Source organism: Dromaius novaehollandiae, chromosome 24, assembly GCF_036370855.1.
Source record: "Dromaius novaehollandiae isolate bDroNov1 chromosome 24, bDroNov1.hap1, whole genome shotgun sequence".
In the NCBI taxonomy this organism is placed as follows: domain Eukaryota; kingdom Metazoa; phylum Chordata; class Aves; order Casuariiformes; family Dromaiidae; genus Dromaius; species Dromaius novaehollandiae.
In genome coordinates this window covers 1601977-1617317 of record NC_088121.1, presented here as the reverse complement: position 1 = coordinate 1617317, position 15341 = coordinate 1601977, and the positions used below count along the sequence as shown (strand labels likewise).

Below are 15341 nucleotides of genomic sequence, written 5' to 3'. Positions count from 1 at the left end.
GGTGTCCCCTTCAGACAGGGTTCGGCAAAGCCGTTCGTAGAAATCGTTTGGTGTCGGTAGCTGTTTGACAGCTTCTTGTCTCGCTCCGGTTTCACAGGCTGGGATGGTACGCTCCGTCTTTCCAGCCCCCATCAGAAGAATCGTCCACTGTATGAGGCCATGATTTTTGCAACATCAAGTTTCAGTGCTTTGTTTTCTGAATTCCCCACTTTTTCAGGGCTGTGACAGAGACAACTGATAGAACTAGTAAGTTTGGAGCTCCCAAGTGGTCTGATGCTGGGGGAAAACAGCAGTATTGCATTTTGCCAATATCTGCATGAAGTTTTTTCTTTTTTTATGTAATTCTTGGTCATTTGAGATCAATAGGTAATAAACAGACATTGTTATGCTAAAGACTGATATAGTCAAAAGACTGGTATAGTCATGACTTCCTATTTGATCTTACAGAAGCAATTTTAGAAATTCTGTTAAAAATATTCCAATATCATTTTTAAATGAAAATGTTCATGGAAATATTTTGTGTTCACCAGCATTTTTATAATGGAATCATGAAAAAACTAAAAAAGGAAATAGGGTATTGTCCATCTCATATTTTTATTTTCAATAATTTTTCGATTATTGTCAGGCAATTCAAAGTGAGAATTAAACTTTTTTTAAAAGGAAAATTTATTTCTCCCCTTAAGTGTTAACTGAAAGTTTCCGGCTTTCAGGTGGAAAGTGATGGTGCTCAAGTGCAGCTTTAAAACAGAGATCTTTGAGATTTCTGATTCATTTGCACTGAGACTCAAATGATTAAATGTCAGGAGCCAGCTTTAAAAGATGAGAGAGGGGTTTTTTTTAAGCATTTTAAGATTCTGTTTGTTTGCATCCTGCATCTTTGACATTTCAGCTGTGTTTTCAAGGCTTTTCCACAACTTGAGGACTAGATTTTTATCTTTTTACCAGAAGCTGAAGTTCACACATCATCGTTTGATTCCATGCGTTAGCTCCTTAAGCAAACAAACATGAAGCAAAGCAAGATCTGTTATAAAATTGTGAGAACTAGCAATACTCTGTCATGTAGTACGTGAGCAAAAACTTTGAGCTTTACACCAATATAAAGCCTGTTTCATTTCAGTTAAAAAATTGGATAAGCAGATGTTGGCCAACGTAGTCGTTTTGAATCTAATTGTGTTGTTGCTCTCAGATCTGTTATTTAGGTGAATGAGTGAAGCAAAAGATAAATTTAAAAAAAAAAGTCCCAAAGGAGAGTGGAATGTGAAAGACGTTCCACCGCTTTGGCTGTGTTAGAGGAGAGCCTGGCTTTTGGCTCTGCGGTGGCCGTTTGGAAATTTGGTAACGGGCGTCGTCTCCCAACGGCGTCTGCCTGAGCCTCCTGTTTGTACGGCTTGCTCTCTTCATTCCGCACCTTTTGCTTCCCTGTGGCCTGCTTTTCATTAGGTACTGGCAATCTGCAGTTTCTTAAAATTTTTTACCTGAGAGAACCTCACTCAGGCGTTTTAAAAATGTGCAATTTTAGTAGAAATTCCAGTTCTTTTTCTCCCTCTAGCTATGTCAGAAAGCTTCTCCTCTTTAGCTTCCAGCATTCTGTCGTTTTCACGTTAATTTAAGAAATACCCTTGTGAAATTCCTGTTTATATATATTCTTTCTCTTGTAACACCTGTGTATTTGCTGGCTCCCCTTGGGGGCTTTGCATGGCGCTATTTCCACTTTGCAGGGGTTAAGAGAAGCTTAAAGATTTTGAATCCCTTTTTCCCTTTAGTGGTAATTACTAAAGTTAATGATAATATTTTTATTTTGGGTGATTTTTATTAAATTTAGTGCCTGAGCGAGGTGGGCAGGAAGTTCGGAGTCTGCTGGTGAAGCTGATTCTGGGTATTCAGAGGATGTGCCGGGGCGGATGCCCTGGTTGCCCTCGGTTCCCCGGGAGGAGCGTGGTGAGAAGGACGCGGATTCAGCCGAGGGCTTGGCGGTGCCCCGGCCTGAGCCCGTCCGGGGGCCGCGGGCTCTCGCGCTGCCCTGCGCGGCCCTGGCGAAAGCCGCGGCAGCGGGTGCCCCGGGCTCAGCCGCGGCCCTGCGCTCCGCTCCACTGCTTGCAGGGTTTTTTAAAGCAAGTAGTACAGAGTCAGCTTTTTGGCAGAAGAAAGGCAGAGTCGGCGATATCAGCGGTCTGCGTTCTGCTCGCTGACAAATTGGGGGTACGTGAAGAGAGAATTTCCAAATTACCCCTCCCCTCTCCATCCCTGGCCTTTTGTGTGCTGAGAAACCCGCTAAAACGTGTGGCGAAGTCCAGTCAGCATACCTAGATGGTCTTACAATTTTTCAGAAGTTAATGCAGATCAAATCACGAGTGCCGCTGGGGAACTGAGCCTGAGTATTTAGCAGCTGACTAAATAAATAAATGTTTTGCTAATCCCTGTAGGTACTTGCCTCTAAACAGTTTATTAGTTTGTCCATTTTTGCTCTAAATAAACTCATAAATCACAGTTAACAGGAACATATTTTTATGTATATATATGTGAAAGGGATATATTTATTTATATACGTAAAAGAGTGTCTGTAGCGCCCGGCAAGCTGCCGCGAAGGCAGCGCAGGTCTTTCTGCCGATGGTGGGTCTGTCTCGGGGTCGGCTGTTCGAGGTGTGTCGTTTCCAGCCGCGCGGTACGCTTTCCAGCACTCGCTCTTCAGCGGAGGGACTTCCCCGCTCGCACCTACCCCTGCCCCGGCGGCGGCCTCCCCGCGCCGTTAGCGGTGGTTGAGCGGCCCCGCGAGGGCGCAAACCCCGGCCGCTCCGCCGTGGCCCCGCTCCAGCAGCCACTTTGCTTTGCCGCCGTCCTCCTGCTTGGAGAGGAGCTGCCAGTTGGCAGGAGCTGGGATTGCCGAGTTAAGTAATAAAAGATGCCTGGCGTTTGGAAGTGCACCGTGTTTGCACCTGATCGCGTTTCTTTCCGACGTTACGTTGCCGCGTCCTGGGAAGCTGCGGGCTTGGCGCCCGTGGAAGCGGCACCGCGAGAGTCTCCGCAGCGACGGCTGCTGTCTCCCCTTTCCCTGGGGGTGCCCTGGAAATCCTGGTCGCAACGTGCTGCCCTCTCCCTGCAGCGTCGGGGCTGGTTTTACCTTCTTTTCTGCGCCTTGCCAAAGGTTTTTCAGTAGGAAAAATCATAAACCCCCCCAACGTTTTGAGGTAGAATAAGGCAGTTTCCGAATGTGAAGTAAATACCAAAAAAAGTCAAATTTGCACATTGTTGTGCCCGTCATGCCCCCCAGCCTGGCGGCTCGTGGCTCTTCCTCTTCCACCGCCTTCAGTGCCCCCAGTTTCGGACCTTCCCGGAGCTGCGGGACGGGGCGCTCGTGCCGGCGCTGCCTCGCCGGGTGCCCGGCAGCTCCGCGCGCCGCGGCCTTTGCCGCCTGCCGTCAGCGCGTCTTTCCTTCCAGCCTGGAGCAGCACATGGTGATCCACACCGAGGAGCGGGAGTACAAGTGCGACCAGTGTCCCAAGGCCTTCAACTGGAAATCGAACCTGATCCGTCACCAGATGTCTCACGACAGCGGGAAGCGATTTGAATGTGAAAACTGCGTTAAGGTACAGCGCGGAGCCGGTCGCGGCGGGGAGCGGGGCCCGGGCGCGGGCGGCGGGGCCGGGGCAGGGATGCTTGCGGCGTGGCGGCCCGAGGGAGAAGGGAGCATCCTCCGCTGGCCCGGGCCCGCGGGCTTGTGCGTGGTGCTTGGTGCCGGCAGCCGGTGCAGGCCTCTGCCCCGGCGGTGGCAGGGGAGGTGCCCGCAGCCGGCCGGGCGCAGCACCACGCTCCCCGCCTCGTCTGTCTGCAGCGGGAGGCGAATATCCTGCGCTCCTAATGCCGGGAGCAGTGGCGACAAAAAAAGCGCTAGTAGTCAAGCTTCTCGCGTCCCCTCTCTTGTCCCCACCGCTTTGTTTGCCCTCCCTCAAGGCGTTTTCTCTTCCAGGTGTTTACGGACCCCAGCAACCTCCAGCGGCACATCCGTTCCCAGCACGTCGGCGCGCGAGCCCATGCCTGCCCAGACTGCGGCAAAACCTTTGCCACCTCGTCTGGCCTCAAACAGCACAAGCACATTCACAGTACTGTCAAACCTTTCATATGTAAGTTGTCACGGCCATCACCGAGCTCTGGCTTTCGCTATAATTGCACGTATCCTGCGGGGCCCCCCAGTACTAGCTGTCCCTCTGTGAGCAGCCGCTGTAATTTTATAGGTCAGAGCGCAAGATGAAATTCCGCAGTGATTTTTTTTTTTTGCATGCCCCCTGTTTTTTCAGTAAACATTCATGGCAGTTTTTGACTTTCTTGACAAGTTAAAAGCTGAGTCTCTCAGCAGTCCTAGCGATGCCATTTTCTCATATCTTTTCTTTCTCTCTTCTTTTTTTCCTTAATAATTTTTCAGTGTTCATGTTGGTGACATAAATAAATAGCTGACACAGCCTGATCGAAATGGTTTTCAGGGGTGCCTCAAATCATGGAGCCATTGTAAGGAATTTTGAATAGTCAGAGAGGCTAGATAGGAGAAGGTGTTTTTAAGAAAGGAGTTTTTTCCTTCTTTATTTACTACTGTGTTTCATCTGGGTAGTACTTGGAAGCCAAATACATAGCACATTAACTGTGTCCTTAGTGCTCTCTTCAGTGGAATATTTCCAAATGAACGTTTTCCGTCGAGAGCCCTTCATCTCAGTTCTCGTCATTTTCTGGGTTGGATATTGCTTTAATTGACGCAGCACCTATTGGATTTTGATAACGGCAGAGAAGTGCATTGCGTCACAACAAAGCTAGAGAAACTTTAGGGACTACTCACGACACTTCAAAAAGGGTGGTTAAAGCACAGCACAGGATCCGTGTTTGATTGCAGGCTTTGACGTTAGGTTAGGGAAGCCACTGAACCCCTTTTGCCCGTTGGTGTAGTGGGAACAGTATGCAGGAGTATCCTGGGAGACTCGTTTCACTAATGTGTCCTGAGATAATCGGATAGGTGTCAGTGGAGGAAGAAAAAATACTCTTACTGCTCGTTTTGATGCAGTCTTTCATTTGATGACGGGCACATGAAAGAGATCATTTGAATCTCATAGTATTGCTGCAGCAAAATGAATGATTTCTTCTCATAATCTCTTTGCTCTCACCTCATAAGAATTAAGGAGTTGTCAGTCTAAATCAGCATGTAAGACAACTTGAGACTGATTCTGCCTAGTCTGTACATATTGAGTGGACTCGCGTGTGTTGATATGGAATCCCTTAGTAATTTTAGGGGAGCTGTGCGGCAGGATGGTACTCTGGAAAGTTTTCCTTTCCTGTTCAGTGAAAAAAGGGTTGTTTTTTTCTTTTGAGTATTATACCTGGTTTCAAAAAACCCACAAAGCTGTATCTTTGTGTCTGCAGAACACAGAACAGCAGGAGAGGACATTACACACAGAGTTACTAAATCTTTGCATAGCTGGAGATTTAAACAAAAAAAATCCGGTTTTGCTTGTTTTAGAATGATGATGTGAGCTCTCATACCTGTAGCACTTCTCCAGGGAACTGGGTGCAACGTTACACATATCAGGACGCTACAGCTATTCTTCCTGGGATGGAGAGTGGAAAAAAGGAACCCGATTCCCTTGGAAGACATTGCGTGTATTACCCTTGTCTTCTTAAAAGGTTTTGCTGCGTGAGAAAAGTGTGACTTCTTCATTTGTGGTATTACGGATGCATACAGTAAAAACAACACAAACTCCACAAGCAGAACGTTCAGCCAGCGAAGTCTGGCAGAAACTGCATTCAGTCGTGACACAATCTGCTGAAGTAGGTTAGCCAGTTAGCGTAAACCTGCGTGGGCCTTCCAGACCACAGCGTGACATCCCCCGGCACATGGGGAGGGAGACAGTTAAAATTAGGAAGGGGTAATTTTATTCTGGTAAGAAAAATGTGCAAACATCTTCTAAATAAATCTGCCCAAACTTGGCATTTCTTCAGAAATCATTTGTAAATTGAGAGGGAGCTATATCCTTACACATGGGAGTGTTCGCGCTTATGTGGGCCTGCCTACATGTTCACTTGGACGCACACTGTCACTGCCACGACCCTAAAGATGCTGACTGTGTGTAGACAAGCGGGAAAAGAAAAATACTTACCGCCTGCAAGATTTTGCAATGTTCATCTGCACGGAAGTGTCAAGTTTGTTAATTTTCCTAATCTGTGCTTTGAATTTCAGTGGAAGGGGCTTCCCCCTCAGGTTTCTAGAGCCGCCTGGGAAATATTCTCTTGACTGTCTTTTGATACTTAAGTACTGGTGTAACTCCTGAACATTTAGGAAAAAAAAAAAGATAAAGTTGGGCTTGCATGTACCTATCAGTAAAAGTTGGGAGGGAGGGAGGAAGGAGGGAAGGACAGACCATTTCGTCACTGAGTCACAGGGCTGGGTGTTGGGAGACTCTGGATTCAGTTCCTCGCCTGAGCACGGCTTTGCTCTCCAACTCTGAACAGTTCACTTTCCCTCTCTTTGTCTCAGTTTCCCTGTTTGCAAAATGGTGATAACAGCAATTCTCCCGTGAAAGAAGTGTAAGTGTTAATTTGCTGAGAAGCAGAGTTTATTCCTGTGTTGAAAGAGGCATCGGATAATAAAAAGCTAGTGTTTTGACTTACGGAAAAGTTCAGATGGGATTTTTTTCTTACTTTGCTCTGCTCCTACCATGCCTGTAAAGGCTGAAGGTGAAAAAGGTTGTAACAAGTAACGTTTTGAAAGCTTGGTATTTAGAAGTCATTAAAGAAAATGCTGGTGGAGCATTAGCTAAACAGCACTAGGGTGTCTTACTAATTTAACGAATACAAAATCTCACCCCTCTCATAGCTGAGCTGAGCCCTGGCCGGTGAAGTATTTATAGAACATCCCTATGGAGTGGTTACTTACTATTAATGGCATTGAAGAAAGGGTAGATTTGATGAAATGAGGCAGAGTTCTTCTCCCTTCAGCCTTCAGTACTTCCAGCCATGCCAAGACTACAGGGAAAGCAGAGTAGCTAATATAAATAGATATTATCATTAAAATGCATGATTATTTAAAAATTCAAAAAAATAGTTTGAGCACATTATGTCCAATTGTAGAGAGTAGCATGTTGAGAGATTCTCTAGGAGCAAGGTTTATTTGAAAGGGAAATGTGTTATTATTTCTAGGATGGTAGCCTCTGTGAATGCCGCCCGTGGCAGTTGGTCATGGCTGGGATCCAGATGAATCATTACTTGCTGTCAGCTGCTCCTGGGGGTTTCCAGCCTGCTCCCCCAAGCATCTCTTCCAGCATCCTCGTCCAGGATTCCCAGGGCTACTGGTTCCTTTTCTAAATGTGGCCAGGATCAGAGCCCGGGGATGCCGAGCCCTGTACGAACATTTGAAGAGCGAGATAGCCTTTCCCAAATTCTTGCAAACCAGAGACCGGATGGGCTCGTTAGCCTCACTTTATGCAGAGGTCTGAAGCCCCAAGATGCTGAGGGATTTGCCTGCAGTCATACAGGGCGTCCTTAGCAGAGGAAATGTGAAGCCAGTCCAGCGAGTAACTGTAGCCTGTTTTTCTCCTCTTTTTTTCTGTCTTTTGGGAGAAGAGATTTTGGGGGCAGGATGGAAGGAGTGGGGGAAGAGAAAAGCCCCGCTGAAGCTCTTAATTGCTTCCATACAATTTCCTGTTAATTTCATATTGCTTTTGTTGTTGGTTTCTGTTGATGCTTTAGGTGAGGTCTGTCACAAATCCTACACGCAGTTCTCCAACCTCTGCCGTCACAAGCGGATGCACGCGGACTGTCGCACTCAGATCAAATGCAAGGACTGTGGCCAGATGTTCAGCACTACCTCTTCTCTCAACAAGCACCGGCGCTTCTGCGAGGGCAAGAACCATTACAACCCGGGGGGAATTTTTGCCCCTGGCCTACCCTTAACGCCCACTTCCATGATGGACAAATCCAAGCCCTCTCCCAACCTCAATCACGCCAGCCTGGGTTTTAATGATTATTTTCCGTCCCGTCCACACCCTGGGGGTCTTCCATTCACCCCTGCCCCCCCAGCGTTTCCTGCCCTCGCTCCAGGATTCCCAGGGATTTTCCCACCCTCTCTGTACCCCAGGCCCCCTTTGTTACCGCCCACGCAACTGCTCAAAAGTCCCCTCAACCACACTCCAGACGCGAAGCTTCCAAGCCCCCTGGGGAACCCGGCACTTCCTCTGATTTCTGCGGTGAGCAACAGCAACCAGGCCACTTCAGGAGAGGAGAAATGTGAAAGCAGCCTGGAGAACTCCTATCTGGAGAAGCTAAAAGCCAGGAACAGTGACATGTCAGATGGCAGTGACTTTGAGGATGTCAACACAACCACAGGCACAGATCTGGATACCACTACTGGCACCGGCTCTGACCTGGACAGTGACGCAGAGAGCGACAGGGACAAAACGAAAGAGAAAAGCAAACAGATGGAGAGCAAGCCGGATTTTGTCAGCAGTTCTGTGTCTGCAAGTTCCACTAACAGCACCAGCGAGATCCCTCTCTTCTATTCTCAGCACTCCTTCTTTCCTCCCCCAGAAGAGCACCTGCTACCGACCACAGGAGCAGCCAATGACTCTATTAAAGCTATTGCCTCCATTGCGGAGAAATATTTTGGGCCCGGCTTTATGGGGATGCAGGAGAAGAAGATGGGTTCGCTCCCCTATCATTCCATGTTCCCATTTCAGTTCCTCCCCAATTTTCCCCATTCCCTCTATCCGTTTACGGAGCGGACCCTCAATCACAACTTGCTGGTCAAGGCCGAACCAAAGTCACCCAGGGACCTCCACAAAGTAGGCAGCACCAGCTCAGAGTCACCCTTCGATCTCACCACAAAGCCAAAAGAGATTAAGCCAATCTTGCCACCACCTAAGGTCCTGCCAGCCCCAGCCTCAGGGGAAGAACAGCCACTGGATCTAAGCATCGGCAACCGCATCCGAGCCAGTCAGAATGGAGGAAGAGAGCCGCGGAAAAACCACATTTACGGGGAAAGGAAACTAATGGCCAGTGAAGTCCTACCCAAGATGTCTCAGTCTCAGCTGCCTCAGCAACCGTCCCTGCATTATGCTAAGCCATCACCCTTTTTCATGGACCCCATTTACAGGTATTAACATACCCTGCCTTAATCGTTCCCTCTGACAAGCTAATTTTATAGCTGGCATGCAAAACTTGAGGCAGATCGGGATACGGGTTGTTTGGGAAGGGCAGTGGAAGTCTGATACAGGTGATTGTACTTGTCTCTCCTTTGCTACAGCATGTCGAACTTTCTGAATTGAAAGGGCTGAATAGCTGGAAGGCATAATCGTAATCAATATATATAAAGAACATATCCTTATTTTGATAAAGAAGAAGCTTGACCTATTTAAGGACTCTCCCACGAGCTAACGCTAAGATGGCACTTCTGCTGGGGAAATTCCAGAGGGTTTGATTCGATAAGAATGCAGAGTTCAGATGCCGCAGGACCCTTGCTCTCGCGCCTTGGGAATGAGTCAGGAGCCCTGGGAGCCCAGAAACGCAGCTCTCCCACTGACTTGTTTGATGGCCTTTTGTGAGCTACTTCACCTTTTTCTTTCCCCCTCCTTCCCTTTCTTTCTAAGCCCTTTCCTTAGACTTACGCAGTTTATAGCAAGTGCTGTACTGGAATTGCTCTTCTGCAGTTGAAAGATTTTTTAAGTTGGGAGTAACGAGTTCTGTGTAAATACATAGTAGCATCTTATCCAGATCTCTCCCATGTGCGTTTCTTGCAAAGTTAGCTTTCTTAGAAGATATCAAGGGTTTTCTAGTTTCACTTTGAATGGATGTATTCTGAGGAAGGCCTGATTTGTGTATGTCACTTCTAGAATGAGCTGAACGTGGAAGGCGCCTGTAAAGTAGACTAGGTGAGGTTAACCAGACTACCGGTTAAACTTCCCAAAAGAATGAATTCAGAAGAAAACGTAAGGGAAAGGTTTGAGTCTTCCATTATTTTAAAGCTATTTATAAATCCTGTTTCTAAAGGAAAATTAGTTTAAGATGAGGGTACCCGTAAGGTCACACATTACCCAGCCTGGCACTGGCACTGCCTTTGTCATCTTCCTGCTCCCAAGGAGACCTACCTGTCACGTAGCCAATACTGTTTGCTCGTTTTCGGCAAAGTCCAGGGAAAAGCAGTGTCCCAAACCGGTGTCGTTTAGACATTGACATGGCAATTAATTCTCTCTTAGGATACATGGACTGCTTAATAACCGTCCGTTTCAGCGTGCAGGTTTGGCCCAGAGGGAGCCCGGAGGGCTCCCAGCTTCTGCTCCTAATTGAACAGTCAGGTCCAGGAGGTTAATGGTTTGCTCTTGCACTGCTTAAGTTCAGCGTGAGCAGTGTGCTGCAGGGTTGTGTAGACTGGGTCAGCTGCGTCGAGCTGTAATCCAGGCTGTTGGAAAGGTACTGGCTATGCTGCAGAAGCTCGCGTTTTAACGCTGGAGAGACTCATAGACACCACAGAGCGATTATGTCAGCACTGGGCTGGTTCGACTGAGTGTTCAAAGGGCTGCAAGCAGCAACGAGTAGTGTGGCCTGCGCTGCTGGGTGGAAAAGCAGGCCCGCAGAACGGCACCTATGTCACTGCCTCGCTACCATTGTGTGGTTGATAACTGTGGGAAAAAATGATGTCAATGTCTAACCAGGCCAAAGAGCTGTCAGCTGAGATGAGGATTAGTGAGCCTTCATTGCTCGCTATTAAGAAAGCGTCTCTCACTTTGCCAGCACTCTCAGGGTTGATACGGTGTCGCTTGCTTACATGCTTGCCATCTGTGATGGAAATGGCTACATCACAACCTGGGGCATATAATATATTCTGTCTGCGACCCATCATGATCATCATCTCCTGGAAAAATACGTAATGATGTAAATAGGCCAGTATTTATTTTTGTAAAAACTACTTCTGGAAAAAAAATAAATAAATGGGATAGAGAGGCAAAAGCTTGGAGTTAGCTTAGGATTCTACCACCTCTGGGCATTCTCAGCAGGAATGTTAAAACAACATGGGTTGAAAAAGCAGTTGCCAATTAAAATAGCAGCCTCGGGAAAACCATAAAGGTCCAGGAGACAGATGGAAGTGAAGGATGAGGGCATCGCTTGCTGCATTCCACGGGATGCATATAGTTTTAGTAATATATTAAAATAGAAAGTCAGTGGTGGAGTCGCTTGCAAATCGGACTTCTGATGTAATGGGCTAAACAGCAGAGCTTCCAAGTCCCAGCTTAAAAAATATGGAAATATTTTGTTTCTAAACTTCTCTTTATCAGACTCTCTCACATCGTTTGGCTCCTTCATTTTTCTCCCAAAGGCCACTTAAATCCTTGACATTTTCTCCTGGTGATATAATTTAATGCAGCCAGACAGCCTGAAATCAGTGCAGTTTTTAGCTCAGCCTTGTTAAGGTAACGTTCTCAGGCACTGGGCTGAAAAGATCAGCTTAATCCTTTAGTCACTGCGGAATTCAGCTCTGACGAGGAAGTTTGTACTTTATCGTGTTCTCATTATTGCCCCTGGAAGATGATGGAGCTTTGAGAGGTGCGAGCACCTCGCTGGAGGCTTCGCGTTTTGCTGCGGTGGGGCGGTCGCGCGAGAAGCCTGCTCCCGGGGTCCGGCAGCCGTTCCCTGGTGCATCACAGCTCGCTTGAGCGCGTCACGGAGCAGAAAGCCTCGCGGCTCGGGGTGTTACTAGCTGCGCTTTGCTATTTTACCTTCCATCAGGGAGAAACTTAGTTTTACAGATTGTTGTGTTTTGAAAACACATGCCCATAAAAACACGTACCTTCCAAAGCACACTAATTGTGACTGCATTTCAAATCCAGTTCTTTTCTTCTCCTCTGGCAAAGAAAAATTAAATGCAGATTAAATACAGTTCGCTAAATAGCGCTCGGCATGACTCTTCTTTTAAACTCTTTTCGTAATTTGATCCACACACCAATCAGCTGAAATGCAGCAAAATAATTTGCTCTCATTTACTCTGGACTAATGTAGTTAAAATTACTCTTACTATCGGATTTCTACTGGTTTAGCTGAGATAGACTCTATTCCAGTAATAAAGAGGGGCAGCTGCATTTACTGGAGTTATTTTGAGAACACCTTTTCCCAGAGAGGACGTTTCAGTTTCTTATGCTTGGTGATTCCGTGCCATGCTTTCCCTGCAAGTAGAAAATTTTGTGAAAGGAAGCCAATGTTTTCCAAAATAGGAGCCTAAATTTAGGATTCTTTGTCCATAGCAAGGTGCTTACTTGTGGGATATTTGAACGGTGCTAAGTGACATTGGAAGAACTCGTGTGCCCAAGTCACTTTGGAAATCTCCCACCAGCTCCTGACTCCTGAAACTGTTGTCCACATGTGCTTGCCAAAGAAAGGCCGTGCAAACTGTATCTCAGCTGCAAGGGAGGAAGTAAATATGAAACACCTAATGATTGCAGCACACATGGGGGCTGCAAAGTCTGGCCCGGTGTTAACTGTTAAGATGAAGACAAACTCTCAAAGACAAAAGTTTTCCGTGCAGTGGCTGCTGCGGACGCTAGAGCTGCTCCTGCTTTCCTGCAGCAAAAACGTTGCTTTTGCCCTGGGTGTAGTTTTTCTTACCAGCAGGTCACAACAGCAGTGGCTTTTAGACCGCTGTAGCGGAGGCATCGGGTCCTACATAGAGAAATCGAAACGTATTCCTTGTCGTTCAGGCCGGGGGCTAATGAAATTCTGCCCAAATGGGGGCTGAGTATTCCTACCGTTTCCGGTACCTCTCGTGGGCTAGTGCGTGGGCCACGCCTGTGGCATCCAGCAGAAGAGGAGGTAAGACGCTCGTGATGGCGGGAGAGCAGCCACGTGTGTGTTGTCCAAACGCCTGGGCAAGTGAGCCGGCTGTCGGTTGTCTGTGCTGCCTGTGGCCCTGCCCGGTATGTAACCCGCTGTGTTGTTGTCCAGCAGGGTGGAGAAGCGGAAGGTGACGGACCCTGTGGGTGCCCTCAAGGAGAAGTTCCTGCGACCCTCCCCGCTGCTCTTTCACCCCCAGGTAAAAGCAGTAAGGTCCTAACGCAACGCTTGAACGTCGAGAAGTTTGAGATGGAGGTGGCACGAACAAGGCAGCTGCGCCAGACTTTTTCTGGGCCGACTGAATCCTCCAGTATTTTCCACCAGCTACTCTTAAGTACTTCTGATTTCATCCCTGGTTTGAGGCTGAAGGTAGCACTGCCTTACAGTTTCTTTCACGTTAGCAGAAAAACAGGGAGAAGGTCTGGGCAGCTCCCGTGACCCAGGCCCACACTTCGCCTCGCCAGCATGCCTGCACGGCTTCCCCGCGGGGAACGCCTCGTGCGGTCCTTTCCCGTGGTGCAAAGTGAGGAAGGATCTCCCGCATCCAGGCAGCAGCCTTTTATGCTGCTCACCTTTCCCTTTGCATCATGTGGAAAGCGTGAAAGTGCAGGGCCGTGGCGATTCAGGGTCTACCTGCCTGCTCCAAAAGGTGGCCGGTCACCTGGCCGGAAACGTGTGTGTCCCTCTCCTGCAGAGCTGCTCTGATCTCTGTCCTCCCGGCAGCGCAGGGATTTTTGCTCCCCCTGTGTCTCCGTCAGGTCTGAGCGGTGGGAAACGCTGCCGGGCAGCTTTCCCAGCTGAAATTAGACCAGGAATGTCGGCCCACGGCGCGGCCACGCCAGGCCGTTAGCGTGGAGCAGCTGAAAGCGCGGCCGAGACCGGCGCGGGCAGGACCGTTGGCGAGAGCCGGCCGCAGTTCGCAGCCACCCTCCGGGGCCTGCCGCCGCGGCCCGGCGCTTCGCGGCGCGGGTGCAGCTGAGCCCGCCGCTGCCTCCGCCGTCCCGCGGCTCCCGCAGCCTCTCCTCCGGCGGCACCGGCGGGCGGCCGGGCTCCTCGTCGCCGCTGCCCGCTCCTCCGTGGTTACGTGCATTGTTCCCTTCCCATAATGTTTCCCACCTTAGATAAATAACTTGCAGGTTTGTGAAAGCTGGATCCCGGTGGCTTTCACGGCTAAACTTAGTTCCTTCATTGTTTTGCGTCGGCCCGAGAGTTTGGTTAATAACTTCCCCCGATTTTCCTTCGCGCTGGCTGGATAATGGCGACGGGCTGGCCAGCAACATCCTGTGTTTGTGCGCGGCAGAATAGCGGGGATGTCTGCCGGAGAAGGGGCTGGAAGCCGGGAGGAGCTGGCAGCGCGGAGCAGCCCGGCGCGGCCGGGGGCACGCAAACCCGCGGCCAGGGCAGCGCTGCCCGGAAGGTGCCCGACGTCGTCCCCGCATCCAGACCACCTCCTCTTGCCAGGGCAGTGGAAAGACAGGGAAGGTCTGGGTAGCTGTAGTATTGCCCCCTCCCCGTGTTACGTGATCAGCCAGGTATTTCAGACACTCGAGGTGAGCAGCGACAGGACATCGGTGTGTGGGATCTGCTCTTGCCAGACCACCATCCTGCGTTATCCGGGATGTTTTCCTAAGCAACTGCGCACCCGGAGGCTCCCGCTTCTGCCCGAGGGGCCCGGGCGGGTGGAGTTAGGCCAGAAGGTGTGATAAAGGCTGAGCACGCAGAAGATACTTTCTCTCTTAAAATGAATTCTGCGCGACTTTTATTTCTTTTGCGGTTGTTGACAGTAGTTTCTCGGCTGTGACGTGAGCTGTTCTTACATTGTCTATTTTAAATGAAACTCTGGACAACATAAATAAATGGTGTAACTTTTTGATTACTTAATGGAAAACCTTTTCTCACCTGTTAAGTTTCTTTTCTTCTCCCCTTCTTTTTTATTATAACCAGGCAGTTGTTCCCTAAATAGCAAAGTGCCTTTGCCACTAGAGAGGCTGTGGCCGGTGTTTAGAATTTTAAAATAAGCCCGGAGCTATCAAGGCAGCAAACATCTCTGCCTAAGTGCCTGGAGAGCAGGGCTCAACAAAGGGTAGCTCCAGGTACTGCGGCGGAGGGCTGAGCGGCACGGCTCCGAACGATCCGGATAGCATTTTAACGTGATGGTTTTGTTACATGACTGGCAGCTGGGGCAGAGCTTTTGCTGTAAATGATCAAGTAACCTTTTCAAGTGGCTGGCGCTAAGTATTACTTACTATTTATCATGGGCTGGGAGCCTCCAACTAAGGGGCTCTGGATCTATTAACGAGAAATGGGTTTTACTACTCCTCTTTTTTACCGCTTATGAATGGTTGTCAGCCTTCCACAATGTATTCTGCGGTGATTAAGACAACTTTTTTTATAGTCGTACATTTTAAACAATATCTTGGCTCTCTTTTCCCCCCCGAGCCCAGTTTAATAAAGTGTAAACGTGCAAAAGGTCAGCCCTTCCTGTACAATAG

At 48.7% G+C, this 15341-nt stretch overlaps 1 protein-coding gene across 5 annotated transcripts in view; it reads left to right on the top strand.

The window, feature by feature from the left end:
• The window catches only part of PRDM16 (PR/SET domain 16), a 349652-nt gene that overhangs the window by 310695 nt on the left and 23616 nt on the right, over positions 1-15341 (top strand). For 4 of the 5 annotated variants that reach the window (XM_064525412.1, XM_026096563.2, XM_064525413.1 and 1 more), the window contains 4 exons: positions 3437-3584; positions 3965-4118; positions 7723-9124; positions 12961-13048. In XM_064525412.1, the coding sequence (XP_064381482.1) occupies positions 3437-3584; positions 3965-4118; positions 7723-9124; positions 12961-13048 (1792 nt within the window). The remainder of the gene's footprint in view (positions 1-3436; positions 3585-3964; positions 4119-7722; positions 9125-12960; positions 13049-15341) is intronic. The other variant, XM_026096564.2, reaches the window with a different exon arrangement.